The sequence below is a fragment of the Equus caballus genome, chromosome 10 (genome assembly GCF_041296265.1).
Source record: "Equus caballus isolate H_3958 breed thoroughbred chromosome 10, TB-T2T, whole genome shotgun sequence".
NCBI classification, from domain to species: Eukaryota; Metazoa; Chordata; class Mammalia; order Perissodactyla; family Equidae; genus Equus; species Equus caballus.
The window spans coordinates 10517248-10529163 of NC_091693.1; the positions used below are offsets into that span (position 1 = coordinate 10517248).

General features: G+C 56.1%; 1 protein-coding gene across 1 annotated transcript in view; it reads right to left on the reverse strand.

Annotated features, from left to right (window-relative positions):
• FCGBP (Fc gamma binding protein) overlaps nt 1–11561 on the reverse strand; it is a 40836-nt gene extending 29275 nt beyond the window's left edge. The window contains exons 1-5 of the mRNA XM_023649733.2: nt 11333–11561; nt 11025–11081; nt 6497–6846; nt 2688–3258; nt 91–695 (exon numbers count right to left, since the gene is read on the reverse strand). Of these exons, the coding sequence (XP_023505501.2) occupies nt 91–695; nt 2688–3258; nt 6497–6846; nt 11025–11079 (1581 nt within the window). The 5' untranslated portion in view covers nt 11080–11081; nt 11333–11561. The remainder of the gene's footprint in view (nt 1–90; nt 696–2687; nt 3259–6496; nt 6847–11024; nt 11082–11332) is intronic.
• Between the last annotated feature and the right edge of the window lie 355 nt (nt 11562–11916).

An 11916-nucleotide genomic window follows, 5' to 3' on the forward strand; every position in this document is an offset into this window, starting at 1 on the left:
TGAACCACTGGCCACAAGGTCCGCTAACAGCCCTCAGCCCCCCCGGGGTCCAGACGCCCTGCTCTTTAGGGGGTTTCCCCGCGTCCTCACCAGCACTTGCCCAGGGTGCTCCCGGCGGACGGCCACCTTCACGCCGCGCGCCTCCACGATGACCGCGCGCGCGTAGCTCACGGTCTGGCTGCCGCGATGCTCGTTCTCCACCAGTACGCGAAAGGCGGCCAGCGCCTGGGCCTGGCCACATGAGCCGGCCAGCAGGTACGTGCAGGTGCCCATGAAGTCGAAGCGCCGGCCGTCGAAGCTCACGTAGTGCGGGTCCCCGGACCCCTGGCAGCTCCCGAAGCGGTCGGCGTAGCAACCCAGGAGGCCGTTCTGGACGCGGCAGCGCTCGCCCGCCGGGCAGCCCTGCGTGTCGCTGCAGCGCACCTGCTGGGTGGCGCCGTCGCAGGTGCAGCGCCGCTGGCACTTCTCGTCGGCCCACACCGCCTGGCCGGGCGCGAGCGGGCGGCCCTCGTGGACGCAGCCGCACGACGAGGAGGCCACGCAGGCGTCACCGCTGGCCACGAAGCCCGGGAGGCACACGCAGCCCTCGACGCACGGGCGCCCGGAGCAGTCGGCCGGCGCCGCCTCGGGGTTGCAGGTGGCCGGGCAGGCGGGCCCGCAGGACTCGTAGCGGCTGTTGGCCGGGCAGGACAGGGCTGGGGGAGAAGGGGAGGTGGGTCAGGCCGGCGTGGAGGGGGCTGGAGGGGTGCGCCGTCCGAAGGGCGCACCAGGACTTGCCTCCCCAAACCCTGCTCCCCCGTCAGAGCCCCCATCTCAGTTAATGGCACCTCCATCTCTCCAGGGGCTCAGGCCCCAAAGCTCAGAGACATGGTTGATGGGCTCCCTGCTTCGTTCCCCCGACAGCCAATCTATCAGTAAGGCCTGGGAGCTCCATATTCAGATCTATCCAGAATCTTCCCCCATCTCCTCTTACCACGGTCCCCACCCTGGTCCCATCCACCCTGGCAGCCTCCTGCCTCATCTCCTTGCTGCCATCCTGCCCCCACAGTCTGTTCCTCACACGCACCCAGAGGGACCCTGTGAACACCTGAGTCGGAAGATGTTTCTCCCCTGCCCTCTTGTGGCTCTGCCTTGCTCAGGGTAAAAGCCAGAGTCCTCCTGGTGGCCCATGAGGGCCCCAAGATTTGCCCCATCACCTCTCCGTCCTCCTCTCCTCTCAGTCTCCCTCTGGCTCACTCTGCCCCAGCCACAGTGGCCTCCTTGAGGGTCCTCGCACTCCTACCTCAGGACCTTTGCATTGGCTGTTCCCTCTGCCCATAGCGGTCTTTCCCCAGAAGGCAGGGAAGCATGTGGTTAAGAGAAGGCTACTGGAGCCCCGTGGCCTGGGTTCGAATCTCAGCTCTCCCTTTCTCAGCTGTGTGATGGTGAGCAGATGACTCCAATCTCCCCGTGCCTCAGTTTCCCCATCAGTAAAATGGGATACTAATAGTAGCGACCTCACAGGGTTGTCGTGAGGAGTAAACGAGTTAATCCATGCAGAGACACCTCGTGAGCATCCTTATTACTTAGCTGACTCCTTTGCCTTATCCTGGTCTCCACTCTGACGTCACTTCCCCAGGAGCCCTTCCCTGATCACCCTTGTCACCGGCCTCCCATCTGCTCTTATTCCATGAACTTTGTTGCTTTTGCTCTCTGAAGATGTGCCACACTTTGCTGCTTGCTGTCTGGCTCCCCCTCTGGGATGTCAGTTCTGTGAGAGTGGGGACCTGATCTGTCCCAGTCGTGGCTGAATTTCAGCACCAAGGACAGGGCCGGGCCCAGAGGAGACAGTAACTCGCTGGTTCCCCCTGTGCACCAGGCACTGGGGAACTCTGCAGGGGGGTGTTTACTGGGCAGTGGGGACACAGTAGTGACCAAGACAAGCCCTACATGGCCTCAGTGTCTCCCTCAGACTTACTCCGCCTCTGGAGTTCCCCTCTCAAGCCCTGGGCCTGGGTGCCTCCGCCCCCCTCTCCCCTAGCCTTCAGCCTCCTGAACATTTCTCTGGGAGCCTCAGGAAGACAGGGACAGGTGTGTGTCCATCACGGACACAGGGATGGGGATGAATAAATGAGTAAATGAATGACTTAGTGGCTGGACACCTGGCTAAGGAGCTGGGACTTTGCCCAAAGGACATCGGGGAGACATAGAAGGTTATAAACAAAGAGCTGCTCACATTTCTGCTTTGGGACCCCGAAGACTACCTCTCATGCCAGGCTTTGCATATGCTCTCCCCTCAGCCTGGAGCGCACTTCCTGCTCCCTTTTTTCTGTCTAGTTCTGAGCTCTCCCATGGGTTTCCGAGTGGGCAGCCCTTTCTCTAGGAAATCCCCCTTGACCCTCGTCAGGCCGGGTCAGGAAGCTTCTTGTCTCCCATAACCCCCTTGAACTTCCCCTATCCCAGGCCTGACCACTCTACCTGTGCCTCCCCCACCCCAGCGTGACCCCTCTGGGCTGTCACTATCCAGTGTTATGTCCGCCCCAACCTTAGGCTCAGCGTGGGCACAGCCTGTCCGTCTTGGCCATCTCTGCGGCTCTGACACGGTCCAGCGCCAGGCTGACCCACTACAAGTGCTCAGATATTGAGCAGACGCAAGTGGTCCCCCGCCTCCCACCGCGTGCTCACAGCCCCCATGGGGCATCACTCACGGCAGTTGGCTGGCGACCTCCAGTTCCCGACAGAGACGCCAAGCTCCAGACAGGCCTGGGCGTAGGCGCTGAGGCTGCGGCACAGGCTGGCCCGGTCCCCGTTGAACACACACAGGTCATAGACACACTCCTCCAGGAAGGCCCGGGGGGCCAGGGCATCGTGGCAGGCGGCAAAGGGGCCGTTGGACAGGGTGAGCATGCCGCAGAGGCCGTCGCCCTCATAGTGCTGGGCCTGGCCTGCGGTGCAGGAAGGACAGTCGTCCTGGCAGCCGTCATCACACAGGTAGTCCCCATCGTCCAGCCTCCAGCTACCGGCAAACTCCACAGCATCAGGAGCCTGCTCCCAGTCAGGCGTGAGGAAGTCATCAGCCGGGTCGCCGTTATAGTTGCCACACAGTCCGCACACCTGGTCCTGGAAGCGCTCGGGCAGGCTCAGGACCAGCTGGGAGTCCCAGTTGTAGGTGACCACCAGCCCAAAGTCCAGCTCCGCCACGGCCTGTCTCCCGCTCTGGTACACTCGGAAGCGGCCATTGGCCAGGGAAGCGGGCAGGCGCGAGCGCTGGTTGTCGATCTACGGGGGGGGGGGGGGGGGGGGGGGTAGTGAGGATGCATGGTCAGACCCTGGGTGGTCCGGCCTCCAGCCCCTCATCTCCTCCCACTCGCTTCCCCTGCTCTAGCCGCCCTGGGATTCCTTCCTCCTCTTACTGCCACCGACGGAGCCTCGGATCTCTGCTCTTGCCGTCCCCGCGGCCTGACACGCTCTTCCCTAAGACGTGCACATGGCTCGCCCCCTCACCTCTTACAGAAGCTTCGCTTAAATGTTACCATCTCAGTGAGGCCACCGCTGAGCACCCTATTTCATATGGCATCCTCTCCCTACACCCCACGCCCCTCTCTGTTCTATTTCTCTCCTATAGCATCTAACCTTCTAAAATATAATTTGCCAATTTCTCATGTGTATCATCTATCTAACTCCACTAGAGGACAGGGATTTTGTCTGCCTTCATCACTGCCTCATCTCCAGCGCCTGGAACAGTGCCTGGCGGAAGAGCAGACGCTCAGGAAGCGAATGGAGGCACTGCTGCCTTAGATAAACACTCCTTGGGTGCTCACGCTGTGCTGGCCCTGGGCTGGGGGATCCTGGAGATACCAGACAGTGACAGATCAGAGTGGTCAGGGCTGGGATAGTGGAGGCACAGGAGGCTGTGGGAGCTTAGAAAAAGGACCACACCCAACCTTGTAAGTCGGAGGAGGCTTCTTTGGGGAAGGGACAGCCGAGCCGAGCTGTAAAGGTTCAGTGAGAGAGAGGCAGGAAACCAAGGAGCGGGCAGGGGATTGCTTTGCGAATGTCCTGAGTGGAGAGAGAGTCTGGCCAGCAGATAAGGAGTGTGTCCCTCTGTCCCCTGGGCCATTTTCCTCTTCCTGAGCATCTTTCTTCACACATTCTTGTCTTAGCCAAGAGGACGGGGGATGAAAAAAGGAGTAACAGGCAGAGGGGACAGCATGAGCAACAGTCTGAAGGTAAGACAGATCGTTCATTCATTTGTTCAGTCAGCAACGCCTCCACGAGCCCTCCTGCGTGTCCAGGTCTGTGCCGGGCTGTGCCGGCGACACAGCAGGGACCGAGACAGCCCAGAGCCCCATGCTCACGGGTTCTCAGGCCAGGGACCGCTGGCAAATCCGTCTCTCCCTTTAGACCACTGATCTCCATTTTTAAACAACACAAGTAATATTTGTTCATTACAGAAAACTTAGAAACTGCGCGTGAGCAAAAAACGGGAGAAGAGAAATTGTCCACATGGCTGTAGACACACACACGTATGTTTATAAATCCCTGCCAGGTTTTTTTTCCCACCTTTAAATACATTTATACTTTTTTTTTTTTTTTTATAACGATACCATGCTGAAGCCACCATTCCATGAACTCCTCTTTTTTCCTCACAACGTCTTGTGGACCACCTGTCACGATTCTACCAGGAGCTCTAAACATTTGTCAAGTCACTCCTCTCTATAAGGATCTGACAAGAGCCGATGGACCCTCTCCCTGAAAAACTGCACAGCATGTGCAAAATTCTGCACGTGATTTCACAGGATTTGAAGTTCCCCTGAGTTCGTGCTCAGCCCCTCCAGATCTCAAGAACAAATACATTAATCCACTTGGTTATTAATCTCACAGATCCACCTGCATGCTCACAAAATGAGGGAGGGGCAAGAATATTCACTTAGGGACTGTTTGTCATCGCAAACCAAGTGTCCATCCACAGGGAACTGAGTTAAATGAGCTATGATGCCTCCATCCAATGGGGACCGGGGCAGCTGTGAAAAAGAAAGAAGGGGCTCCCTCTGCACTGATACGGAAAGAGCCCCAGAATTACTGTTCGGTGCCAGAGCAAAGTTCAGGACAGAGCACGTGGTACAGGTCCCTTTGCTATGAAAGGGGAGAGCTAAGAACGTATGTTTATAATTGCTTGTATTGGCATAAAGAAACCTTAGACGAATACTCAAGAAATCAGTAAAAATCCACTGTGAAGAGTGGAGGGGAAAGCAGATGAAGATAGTAGTGAAAGCAAGACCTTTCACAAGAGGCCCTTTTTGTTTTGAGCTATGTGAATGCTTTACCTATTAAAAAAATATTAATCACAGCAACGTGGAAGAACCTCAAATATATCATGCTGAGCAGAAGCAGCTTTACACAAAGCCTTCATACCCCGTATGGTTCCATTAATAAGAAGTTCTGGAACGGGCAAAATTAATCTACGGTGGACAAACATCAGAACTGTGATTGCCTTTAGAGGTGGATTGGGGATAGTTTGGGCAGGGGCGTGAAGGAATTTTCTAGAATGATGAAAATATTCTCTATCTTAATGGAGGCTTGGGTGGCACATTTGTCAAAACTCAGTGAACTGTACACTTAAGATGTGTGGGTTTTATAATACATAAGCTTTACCTCCAAAGTGAGCAAAAAGAAGTGTAAAAATACCGTATTCTAGTTAATGATAGGGATGTTGAAGTCTTTAGGGGTGAAGTGTGCCGATGTCTGGAACTTACTTGAAGCACAAAAAAAAAAATAAAATAAAATAAGAGGGATTGCTGATCGGACAGAGGGATGCACAGACGATAGGCGTGCGATTAGTCAAGAAGAGCGAAATGTTCAGAATCTGGGTGACCGGCATTTGAGCGTTTGTTGTACAAGGATTTCAGCCTTTCTGGGTCTTTTCATGTTTTCATAATAACATGCTGGGAAAAGGGAAATCATTGCTCCAGGCTGTTATTTGTATCAGTTGAGTGGTAATCCATTTACCAGAGGCAGAACGGCCTAGAGGTTAAGAAGCGGGACTCAGGAGCCAGCCATCTTACTAGCTCTAAGCCGTTGGGAAGTCACTCATCTCTCTGGACCTCTGTTTCCTCATCGTAGAGTGTTAATAATAGTAACACTTACCCCACCGATTGCTGGGAGCATTAAATGCATCACTACATGGAAAGTGTGAAGAAATGAATTCAGCACAATCTGGGGCTCACTAAATTTAGTGTTTGGTCCTTTAAGAAATTCCCCATTGCTGGGCATTTTGCTTCCTTTCTTTTGCTGTGATAAACCACACTGCCATAAACTTTTTTCCCCCAACCATACCTCTGAGCATCCTTCAAATGCTTAGAAGCGGAATTGTTGGACCAAAGGGCTTTAAGGTTCTGCCGCGGATTTTCACAGCCCCCTCCCCAGGCCCCACTGCCTTGGCCCACTTCTCTGCATCCTCCACGTCATGGCAAAGGGGTCACGTTTGGGGCCTGACCTTCAGGCTTGGGATACCTACCCGGACGAAGCCAACCTCCCCGCGGGCTATCGACACCGAGTGGCTGTAGGCGCGCACGGTGACGAAGCCCACGTAAGACACGCGGCGGCTGCCCCGGTGCTCGTTCTTGGCTTCCACGCTGAAGGCAGGCAGGGTCTGGTCGCTGCTGCACAGCTCCGCCATCGTGTACGTGCACGTGCCCATCATGTCATAGCGACGGCCGTCGAACGTGGTGTAGTGGGGGTCACCCTGGGCGCGGCAGGTGGACACGGGGACCGCCACGCACTTGGCCTGCCCGCCGGACACCTGGCACTGCTGCCCGGGAGGACACTGCACGTCTTGGCAGGACGGCTGCTCCACCGACAGTCCGGCTGTGGAGGGAAACGGGTGGCAACAGAGTCAGGAGTGTCCCGCTCGGTGGGAGTCCTGGAGCTCCCCCTCGTGGGGAGTCTGGGCAGTTCACCCACAACCGCCCATTTTAGAAGTGGGGAAACTGAGGTTTGGAACCTCACAGAGAGAAAGCCGCCCAGACCTGGCCCGACCCCAGGTCTTTTGACTCCTCAGAAGAACTGGAAGGGAGTGAAGAAGGACAGGCAGGAACAAGCATGGAAATGCTCATTTCTGGTTTTTCTCTCTGTTTCCCCTCTCCCCTACCACCCACTCAGGTCAAAAGGCTAAGGGATCTTTTTTAAGCACAGAAAATGGAAGACAGAGACTGTTCAACAGCTGGAAAGGCTGCCTAGGTTGGACTCCTGGCTCAACCAGTTAGCTGTGTGATGCTGGACCAGTAATTTGAAACTCTCTGTGCCTCAGTTTCCTCATTTGTAACAGGAGGATGGTAATAATACCCTCTTCACGGGGACACTTGGGGAGGGGGTGTTGGCCAGGTTTAAATGAGCTAAAACATCAGTGGGGTTTGGAATAGCCCCCAGGTGTTAACTGAGTGTTACCTGTTACAATGATCACCTACACCTTTGCCATTCTGCTCTTCAAGCCCAAAGTGGCCCTTGGAATTTGGGTGGCTTCCACGCCCCTGAGGGTGGGAGTGTGAGAAACCCTAGTGTCTACGGCCCTAGCTGGAGGGTGGGGGTCCACACAGGAAGAAACAGCTCTTTCCCCCCGCCTCGCAGACTTCGAAAGCTCGTGCCTTCTCTCTGCTCGTGTAACAGCTCACCTTTATATAGCCCTACCCACTTGCCAGATGTCACCTCATTACACCCTCCCTGCAGCCCTGTGGAGGGCTGCTGTTATCCTCCCCACTTCACAGATGTGGAAACTGAGGCCCACAGACGTGAAGTCACACGCCCAAGGTCACACAAGCAGAGGTGGGATGGGACCCTGGGAAGTCTGGCTTTAGTATCTGTTCCCGCAAATACCACGTGGCCCTGCTTGCGGGCAGCTCCTCAACGTGCTGAGCCCCAGGGTGACACATAGGGCCAGGTCCTAGAGATGAACTCTGTTAACACACACGAGGCACCTAGACTGCTCCCTGGTCTATTGCAACATGGCAGCCATCGTTATTATTAGACTGTGACACCTCCTGAGTTTGGGCGTAAACTTTTCTACATGAGGTGTCGGGACAGCGGCAGTAAGCAACTGGTATAGTTTTCTACCAGTTGCCAAAATATCAAAATATTTCCAAACTAGTTGGTAAGAAGCTGACCTGATCCCCACCCCCCCAAAGATCCCTGCTCTCGGCACCTTGATCTCCCCTACGATCCCTTCCCCACCCACCCCGCAAAGCAACAGACGAAAGGCTGTTGCCACACACTGTGGGGGCTTCTCGGAGCCCGCCACAGTGCTTTGGCTGGCCTCTCTTCGGACTGGTTGGGACCCTGGATCACACCAGTTGCTAAGTATTTAGAGTATGGGTCCTGGGGGCATGAGTAGGGAGGGGCTGGGAAGCCCCGAGGAAAAGAAGGATAGCAGGGAGGATGGAGGTGAGCGAGGGATGGCCCAGTGGAGGCAGGAAGCCACAGAGGAGAAGCTGGGTGGGGAAGGGGAAAAAGCGAGAGAGCTGGTAAAGGGGTCACTAGGCGGACAGGGCCGGGGGTCATTCCCCATCACTCACTCGGGCTGCAGGAAGCTGTTGTTCCATAGCCCAGAGCCAGGGCCAGCCCGAAGGAGAGCAGCCCGAAGTCGGTCGTGGCCTCGGCCCTGTGGATCACGTCAGCAGTGCCGAGGTCCACTTCGGCATACGAGAACTCAGTGCCCGGGACAGCCGCCCAGACAAGCTCGGACCCCCGCCTGCTCCCATCCACGCTCAGCTCGCCAGCAGCCTTCGTCTGTGCCACCACCAGGGCCACACCCTCAGAGCCTGGCATGCTCTTGACCACATAGGCGGGGCAGTAGGCCGCCACGTCTGGGATCAGGACCAGGTAGGGGTCGTAGGTCACTCCGTTCTTTATGGCACCTGTGCCGAACAGCAGGACCTGGATGCCCACATCTGCTGACACGTAGAGTGGGTGGGATGGCTGGATCTCAAACTCTGCGAAGTCACCCGCCTGGAGCCCACGGGAGCCGGTGGTGCCCCCGTGGTTGTAGGTCAGCTTCGTGGTCTGGCTGGCCACGACATAGGCCAGATCGAAGCGGGCCTGGGAGGCCAGAGTGGGCACCACATAGTGGGTGCCCCAGGCAGATGGGGGGAGCAGCTGCTCCACCACGTGGTTGCAGTTCGTGTGTTTCTGGACACAGCTGTGGCCACAGAAGGCTGCTGGCTGTGACCTTTGACCCTGAGAGATTAGCGGTGCTCTGTACCTGGGCCACCTGGTAAGCCTTCAGAGCCACACTCAGGACACTGCCCGCTGGGTAAAACTTGCCCTGAAATGTCACTGACCCCTTCAGCTGCACGCTGACCGAGGCACCCGCTGCCCCAGCCACCACAGCAAATTCTTTGACATTCTGGGCTGAGGTGCCAGGCGGTGTGAGCACAAAGTACTCGGTGCCCAGAGCGCGGGCAGGCTGCACCCTCGTCACCTCCGCGGTGTTGGGTTTAGCGTTTAAGGCCTGCACAGAGATGCTGCGGTCAGAGTGGACCACCACCGCACGCTGGAAGGTATTGCTGCCAACCATCTCAGCCTTGGCACTAATGTTGACCATGACTGACTGCCCAGGCCTCACTGTGACATCCTGTGAGGTGCTGTCTACCTGGCTGAGGATGGAGACTGAGGCGGGGCTGTTCGACAGACTGGAGAGGAGGAGGTGGAGGGAGGCCTCGCTGTACCCCGGCTGGTAGTTTTGCAGGAAGGCCGTGAGGAATTCCTCCCCCTCGGTGTTCTTGGAGCCCACTGAGGCCTCCTGCGTCACCCCTGGGACGAGAAAACGCAGTTGTGGGTCCACTTATCCAATCCTTGCCATCAGAGAACCAACCCCTTGCCCTGTACCTGGGTAACAAGGTGAAATGTCAACTTGGGCTTTTTCCTCTCTCTTCTCTCTCCTTTCTCCTTGTCCGTGCAGCTTTCACCTACAAACCTGTCTGGCTTTTGTTTTCCGAAAGGCTGAACGCTTTGGATGAGGGTCTCAAACTCAAATGCTGACAGGGGCCAGGCGAGTAATATAAATGTGCGAAATTATCCGAGTGGTGACTGTGTAAGCTGGCGCATTCACACGCCATCGGAAGTGGGGTCTTGCTACCAGCTTTAGCCTGTTGTTATTATGATGGTTTGTGGGCTCTGTTTTTTTTTTTAATGCCAGATCTTACCATGTTTCAAGAGAAACTGGCTCTCTGAATTTCCCTGTGAAATCTCGAAAACTAAATTGTTTGAAGCACCGTGGGGCCCACACTGGCTGGATTCAGCTGTTAGTTCCTGATTTCTGTTAGTAGGACTTGGGGGGGCGGGGTGTGTGAAGAGTAGGTAAAGGAAAGGAAGGGATGATGGGAGTGTGGACAAAATGTCCTCTAGAAATAGAGAAGACTGGGGGCTTTTCAAGACCCCCAACTAGAAAGAGATTCCTAGGGCTTATGAGACAGAGAGTGAGAGGGAGATCGATTTAAGGGGTCTTGGAGAGAGAGTGGGGGTCACTAAAAGCTTGTCTGCTGAATAAGGGGAGCCTTGAAGATTATCCCAGTGTCCCACGGGGCCAAGGGATCAGGACAATGAATGTTTCAAAAGTCGCCTAAATAGAAGGTGACTGGTGATTGATATTCCATCCTTCCACCAGTACTTTAGTCTTACCTAAGACCCTAGTCCTGGAGAATTGGGTACCAAGCCCTCCAAGAATGACTTTAGTGACATTTTTTCCATCACCTCAGCAGAATGAGTCTCAGAGTCAAAACTTTAGCTAAGCTGCAGAAAATCAAGAAAGTGGGAATTCTTGCACACTTGAATTTGGCGACTAAGGTTTTCACCTGTTTCCCTCCAGCACAGAAGGAGAACGGGGGAATTCCATTTCTCTGCAGAACCTAAGGGGCCCCTTGCCCATCTCAGCTAGACTGCTGACACTGGGAGATGGGTCTCTGGAGGGGGCACCAAAGGGAGGGTGCTGGCCCAGGCAGGTGGAGTTCCCCAGACTGGAACAAGGACATAGATGGGATCTCGGTCTGACTTACCCCACAGGAGGGTTGCTCCGGCCCAGAGAGTCCACCAGCTCCACAGGGAACCCATGTCTGCAGAGGAGAAAGAGAGGGGTCATAGGAGGCTTGCTTGCCCCTCCTGCTGGAGACCGTCCCGGAGAGGACGGAAGGGTCCAGTCTGAGGACAAGGGCCACCTAGGCATCAGGAAGGCTGAGGTGGGCTGGATCCAAGGGCCAGTGTGTGTCTGTATACGGAAGCTGGATGTCCAGTGGGCCTGGGGGTGGGGTGGGGAGGGTAGCGGACCTGATGTCCCACTTCCAAAGGGGACCCCAGCCTCTCTCACCTGCAGGTCCCCGGAGCTGCGGGTCTAGCTCCTGGGCTGGGCTATATAGTGGGGTTTTTTGGCTTCTCAGGCCACACCCTAGGCCACCTGCCAGGCAGATGATGCCAACTTCCTGGAGGAGGCTGCTAATTCCAGGCCAGGTGGAATGGGGATCCTGAGGCTCTGGGAAGGGCAGAGGGCGAGCCTGGATGCCTGGGTCCCGGGAGGGACATGAGAACAGCTGGCGGCTGTGCCGTGGTTGCCTGCTGGAGACTTCGGTCTTAGAAGGGTGGTGGCCCTGAGGGAAACAGCTGGGGAGCAGGGTGCTGAGGGCCTGGGTCCCCGAGGGGCAGGGAACAGGGGCGGAAGGTGGCATTCGGTCTTGTTTACTGGTTTGATGGCCAGATTCCTTTCTTTGGCTCCTGCCAGGAATAATAGCAAGGGATCCACATCCGGGTCCTGGCTGCTCCTCAGTCCCCACAAACTGATCCCTGGTCCCCAGCCACCCGTATCCTATTGCCAGCCACCACTGGGGGGCAGGGCAGGTGTCTGCGGTGGGCAGGAATCTGAGCGCCTGACCCAGGCCTGCAGAGTGGGACACAAGA